The sequence below is a fragment of the Nematolebias whitei genome, chromosome 1, assembly GCF_014905685.2.
Source record: "Nematolebias whitei isolate Nwh7 chromosome 1, NemWhi1, whole genome shotgun sequence".
Classification (NCBI taxonomy): domain Eukaryota; kingdom Metazoa; phylum Chordata; class Actinopteri; order Cyprinodontiformes; family Rivulidae; genus Nematolebias; species Nematolebias whitei.
In genome coordinates this window covers 56,253,305-56,259,943 of record NC_056498.1, presented here as the reverse complement: position 1 = coordinate 56,259,943, position 6,639 = coordinate 56,253,305, and the positions used below count along the sequence as shown (strand labels likewise).

Genomic DNA, 6,639 nt, shown 5'->3' with positions numbered 1-6,639 from the left:
GCTTTAATCCTAGGTGTCTAACCTTGACTTAGTGTTTATTGTCAAAACATTTAACTTTGTTTATGTCTCTGCCCACAGGTTGAGTGCAAGTGAGGATGAAGATGTCACATGTCAGGGTAGTATTCTCAGCAATAGCAGGAGTCATGGCCATCTTGTTGCACTTCTCTATTCACAAGATAGAGGAAGGACACCTTGCTGTGTACTACAGGTATCCTTAAGAAACCCATATAAGTCTGTGCTAAAATGAGATATAGATATTAGGTGTAAAAATGTCATTTTATTGTATTTTTAGTATTTTATTGGCTCTTAAGAAGCAAAGTATAAAGAGCTTAAGGGGGATAAATTAGGTAAAATCAGAACGAGCTGCTCTTGACGGCGAGCCACGTTTGTCTTCGTAATAGTGCTGTGCATGTAACTGTGTCAGTTCTACACTCGTAGATTAATTTCCTGATTTGATACATTAAATGTGAGCTTCATTCATTCAGACTGTGCACTTTAATTACACGCAATATGTTTGCCGTTTAATTTTTTACAAGTCATTATCCAATAGCTTTCACTTAATGCAAACTAGTTTAGATGTATTGCGCATCTAAATCTACTAAATGGACAAAGTTGCTGTTGCTAAAGAGAATAGATTGACATGCAAACACCCTCGCATGCTAATAATTTGTTTGAATTTGTTTCAGAGGCGGCGCATTGTTGACGGCTCCCAATGGTCCGGGATATCACATTATGCTGCCATTCATTACCACTTATAGAGCAGTGCAGGTAAATTCATATTTCGCCCCTGAAATGTTTGTGGTTATGAAAAGCACATGGCATCTTCTAAAAAATAAGTTGGCTGCAGAGGTGTCAGTCAACCATGACCACAGTAGTTCTAGTTTACACTCACTTAATGCGCTGCTTTGTTCAGCCATATATGTTAGGAGTATAAACATGTTTAAATCTTAGCGTTGTCAACTACTATTCAAAATTAAGAGATTTTTTTTTTACCACCTAAATCCTAAATGGGTCATCAAAGATCTAAAAAAAAAAATTGCTGAATTTTACAGTAGCCCCAAATGTCAGATTTTTTCTTTTAGCCAGTGTTTTTAACCTGTATAGAGATAACAAATACCGACTGAAGTTACATTTTATTACCCGAACTCCACGTTTTACTTTTTATTTCTGATGTTTCAAGCGTTGTTACAGAAATGAGTCTGTTGTCAGATGTTTAAAAAAGATCAAATGTATTTGTATTACTACTTTTTTTTTTTTTTTTTTGCGACGATGCACACGCAGTGCTCATTACAGTTCTAATAGTAATTCTTTTGTACGTGTGTTTTAATATTGTGGTTAACTTTAAAACAATTTCACACACTTTGAAGTTGCTTTCTCAACATCCGCTAACATGCATTTGGGAAAGAAAATGAATAAGATGTTTTTTTATGTATCTGGTTGTTCTGGTTTTTGTTTTAGACAACGCTCCAGACTGATGAGATCAAGAATGTGCCTTGTGGGACAAGGTACAACTAGCTTTACTGAAATAGCTGCTCAAGAACTATCCTGTTCTTTTAAATGGTTATGTATTGAACTCCTTTTGTTTTTCTTTTTTCTCTCTCCGTTCATAGTGGTGGTGTGATGATTTATTTTGACAGGATAGAGGTTGTTAATATGTTGGTCCCTTTGGCAGGTACACGCTCAAATCTGCTTGTTTACAGATGATCTCATTTCATTTACCCTGCATGGTAAGACTATAACAGCCGTTTTGTTTGTTTGCAGTGGTCGATATTGTCAGGAACTACACAGCCGACTATGACAAAACTCTAATTTTTAACAAGATTCATCATGAACTGAACCAGTTCTGCAGTGTGCACACGCTACAGGAGGTCTACATTGAGCTATTTGGTGGGATTTTTTGTTTTCATTTATGTAGCTCCTGTTAATTTAAGTGCCCTAAAATGTGACATAAAATATAATTTAAATTATTATGTTTTAAAAAGATATTATTGATGAAAACTTGAAGACTGCGTTACAGCAAGATCTTAATGCTATGGCACCTGGACTGACAATACAGGTATTTAAACACTCGCACACCCATGTTTGCATGGATTTACAGTTGATTTCTGTTTTATGTGTTCACCCCCCCACCATGTTTCACTGTTTATTGAAGGCAGTTCGTGTTACCAAGCCAAAGATCCCTGAGACTATCAGGAGGAACTTTGAACTCATGTGAGTTAAGAGACGTTTTACTCACCAGCGTAGATTTTAGCGAGTGCTTCAGTTTCTCAGTAAACCTCCCACTCAGTTCAAGTGTTGGTAAGAAAACGAACTGTTTTCTTGAACGTATTTGCTTGTTTTTGCGTCCACAGGGAAGCGGAGAAGACCCGTCTGCTAATAACGGCTCAGACGCAGAAAGTCGTGGAGAAAGAAGCAGAGACTGAAAGAAAGAAAGCCATTATTGGTAAATGTGGAGCTTTGTTCTAAGTCGTAGCCCCGACCCTTTATCCTAAGCCCAAAGGAATGTCGGTGCAACTTAAATCACTACTTTACTTTTTCATTGTTCGTGGTCATTTTCTGTCCCCCAGAGGCTCAGAAAGTTGCTCAAGTTGCAGAGATCCAGTTCAAACAGAAAGTCATGGAGAAAGAGACGGAGAAGAAGATCTCTGAAATCGAAGGTTAGCGGTCTTATTTACCCTCCCCCGCTCTTCTGTGTTGCTTTGTGGTTTGTTAAGTTTGTCATGTGTCTCATTCAACACTGTTCGTTTGTTTTAGACGCTGCCTTTCTGGCCAGAGAGAAGGCTAAGGCTGATGCAGAATTTTACACCGCTGCCAAGTCTGCTGAAGCAAACCGGGTAAAAACACACAACGCTTTTTTAATAACGCAGAATCTGATCTAATCACAATGAAATATGTGAAAATTCAAGCTATGGTTATGATATAATCATAGTTTTAATGTAATCGGTGTTAACATAATAGGAACAGTTAAAACACGAATCATGTGGGCTGTTTTTTAAAGCTTTACTTCCTACTCTTAGAAAATTTGGCTTGAGTTAATACAAAGCTGCTGTAACATTATGAATCAGTTCTTCTGATAGACACAGAGTACCAAAATAATGCAAACTAGAGAAATTGCATTTCCTGCAAAAATGCAGTGTGAATGCAGAACTTGTGGAAAAACAGCTGAAATTAGCTAAAAACATGCTGAAATATAGCTGAAATTGAAGAACAAGCTTAAGTTGGCAGAAGACAGCAGAAAGAACATATTTGCCAAATTAGTTTTAAATAAGCAGAAATTATCTTAAAAATAGCTGAAATTAGCAAAAAATAGCTGAAAAGGCAGAAAGAAGCATAAACTACCAGGAGGTAGTGGAAGGAGCTGAAATGAGCTAAAATAAAAGTGGAATTAGTTGAAAATGCTAAATTTAGCACAACATGTAAAAAGTAGCTTTAAAAGCTGAAAGGAGCTGAAGTTAGCAGAAAGAAGTTCACTTGGGCTGAAAATAGCAGACATTACCAAAAATAACTTGAATTTGTCTGAGAACGGCTTAAATTATCTGAAAAATGCTGAAATGCTTTAAAAAAAGTATCTGAAAAGATAGAATAAGCTTTAATTAGCAGAAGAAAGCAGGAAGAACACGTTTACCCAGTTAGACTGAAAGAAGCAGGAATGAGCACTAAAAGTGAATATTATCTGATAAAAGGTGAAATTAGTAAAAACAGCTGAAAAGTAGTTGTAATGAAAAATTCTAAAAGAAGCTTCAATTACCAGAAGGAAGTGGAGCGAGCACATTTTTGCTGAATTACGGTAGGCTGAAAAAAGTTCAAGGGTTTAAAAAATGTGAAATTCACCAAAAAGCTAAAATTAGCATAAAACAGCTAAATAGTATTTGAAAATGCAGAAAAAGCTGAAAGGAGCATAACAAACTGAAAGACGTAAGAAGAAACACAAACATGTAGTTAGCAGACAAAATCTGAAAGCAGCTCAAAACAGCTGCAATTAGCAGAAAAAGAAGTAAAAACTTTGCACAAGAAAGCTGAAAGAAGCTGAACCAGAACAAAAATGTGAAAGGAGCAGTAAAAGTTTGTAAACAGATCTAAAGTTTTTGAAGGATGTAAAATGAGCTCAGTTAATTTTCTATGAGGAAAAAATGACAGAAGAGCAAAAGCTGAAGTTGCACCAATACCAAAAGTCATAGCACCCTTCTCCTGAACAAGCTGAACGATTTGATGTACGATTAGTTAAAATAGCACAAAAGTTGTGGAACAAGAAAGATGCTGAAAAACGTACGGAAGACAAATGGATCACAATAGTGTGAAAGCTTCATAAGTGCTCACACAATTATATTTAATGAGGCCAGGTGGTGTTGATTAAAAAAAAAAAGCTTTGTATGATTGTTTTCCTTCCACCTAACCAATGCAATGCTCTGATTAATTACAAAAATATTCTTCAGCTGAATCAGATCCTACAGCTGCCGTCAGACACCCTTTATATTTATGACTAATTACTCACTGAGGTGTTCTCTTGATTCTTTGCAGATGAAGTTAACACCAGAGTACCTGGAGCTGATGAAGTACCAGGCCATAGCAGCTAATAGTAAGATCTACTTTGGCCAGGACATTCCCAACATGTTTGTTGAAGGAAACAACGGCCCCTCGAAGCCCATTCCCTCCCCTTCTTTGCCAAACGCGGAAGCGGACTTGCTCAGAAGAAAACCCAACGAGCACTGAGTCTCTGCACAGAACAGGAAAACTCATTCACGATCGGTCTTGTCACGGAAGATGAGTGGGAGGGTAGGTAGCTTTGCAGTTTGAACAGCAAGCTTCAGGTTCTAAATGAAACGTCAAGAGTGAGAAAGTAAATGGGAGAAGTGGGACAAAGAGTTGTTAACCCCTTCTTCATTCTGTGAGGGGAAGCTTGAAGCAACAAGAATGATGCGATGGTTAAAAAAAAAATCAAAACCATAAAAATCGCTTTTGCCTGAGAAGGTGACAAGTAGTCACCCTGATCTTTATGTGCTTTATTAGTGCATCACTTAACTTTGATTTTGGAGCTGCTTTCATTGTTTTTGTTTATGACGAATGATTTGTGATGAAAATGAGGTTCATTAACTTGTTTTGCTGCACTGACAGGTGACACTAATTAAAAGCTGGAAGGTTTATGTAAATGAAAGGGATTCAAATCATCTTTTTGTACCATGTTTGTTTTGCGAGCCAGTCTTTGGCAGCACGTCTGTTAAACTGTTTAATCACATGTCAAACACTGCTCATGAACTTGACCGGTTAACAGGAGCCGCATACAAATTCTTTTTATTTGCAGGCGTCCAGATTTGCGTTGTACATTTAATTGCAGTGGATGAACGAAGTCATGTTGTATAGATTATATTTTGGCAATTTTACAATAAATTGTTAAGATCTTCTGACCCAATTTGGCGTTTACTGTGTTGTACAGGCGCTAACAGGAAGAAAAGTCTGATTCTTTATCCCATATATGCCCGTGTAGGCGAGCACTTCACAGCAATAAGTATATATTTGTTCACCAGATTGAGAAAAGTCGGCATGTCTCTTGCTTAGTCAGGTTTTGATTAACACGGTTGTACATTCACAAGGTCCTGCTTGATTCAGACGATGGAGCTTGTGATTGTCTATTCTTACAGCTTCCTCACATTTAATTCAATGTAAATCCTCAGGAAATCAAACGACAGAAATCACTTCGTAAAGGTGATCTTTTGGAAAATTTAAAATAAACCTACAGATCTATTAGGTGACGGTCAATCTTTAGCTGTCAGTGTGTACTTTTCTTTGTAATTGTAGAAATGACCTGAAGAGGAAATTTTCACTTTATTTGCTAATCATAATTTTAAGGGTTTATTGGCAACTCAAAGCTTCTAATTCCAACATTACTAAAAACTTGGTTCACACTTTTGGTTCATCTTTACTTACAATAATATCTGGCACTTTACATACACTGTTCTTGTTCTTGGCGTTAAAATTAGAAGCAAGTTGGTGCTAGTTTTTATTTTTTATTAAGTTTAAGCTTTTCCAGCTTCGTGCTTCACTAACTGAACTGTTTTCCACTGTTCAGAATTCAAGCCTTAAAGAGTTTTCCCAAACTAAAGACTGAAAACATTTGAACGAAAAAGGCGCCTCTTGGCTTCTAGTTGTCAAAAAACACAAATGGCAGTTGACGTTACAAGTGTCTGGAGATATCGTGCTGTTTACGTTGCACTCTGCACTGCTTTGGTGATGGGTTCAAATAAAGATGCAAGAGAAGGGGTGAATAATTTGTACTATCTGTGAAATGTTCAACACTGTCTCCTTGTTTTAAAAAAAAAAGTTTATATGCAAAAACTGTTTTCCAGGTTTTGACAATGTTCTGTAAAATAAAACCTATTTTGGTACCTCTTCCCTGCTTTGATGTGTGTTGGTTGTGTAGTAATTCTGGGAGCCAGCAGGGGGCGAGCTAACACTGATGGAGTCAAACAAAAGCACTAAAGGCTCACACAGTAGAAATGTAGTTTTAGAAGAAAAAAAATAGATAAGTATGAATTTAAACAAAAAAAATGCTAAGTAAAAAAGTTTAACTATTTATGGACACTACCAGGAAGTCTTTCTTGATGAATGTTTTTTTTTTTTTTAAACAAGTTAAGCTAAACACAA

The 6,639-nt window shown here is 36.6% G+C and overlaps 1 protein-coding gene across 1 annotated transcript; it reads left to right on the top strand.

Moving 5' to 3' along the window:
* Positions 1-78: 78 nt before the first annotated feature.
* erlin1 (ER lipid raft associated 1) lies at positions 79-6,367 on the top strand. Its single transcript, XM_037679041.1, has 11 exons — positions 79-208; positions 687-768; positions 1,459-1,505; positions 1,611-1,672; positions 1,762-1,887; positions 1,983-2,056; positions 2,153-2,211; positions 2,352-2,443; positions 2,568-2,657; positions 2,755-2,834; positions 4,519-6,367. The coding sequence occupies exons 1-11, from the start codon at positions 96-98 to the stop codon at positions 4,708-4,710; spliced, it is 1,017 nt and encodes a 338-aa protein (XP_037534969.1). The 5' UTR covers positions 79-95; the 3' UTR covers positions 4,711-6,367.
* Positions 6,368-6,639: the final 272 nt, after the last annotated feature.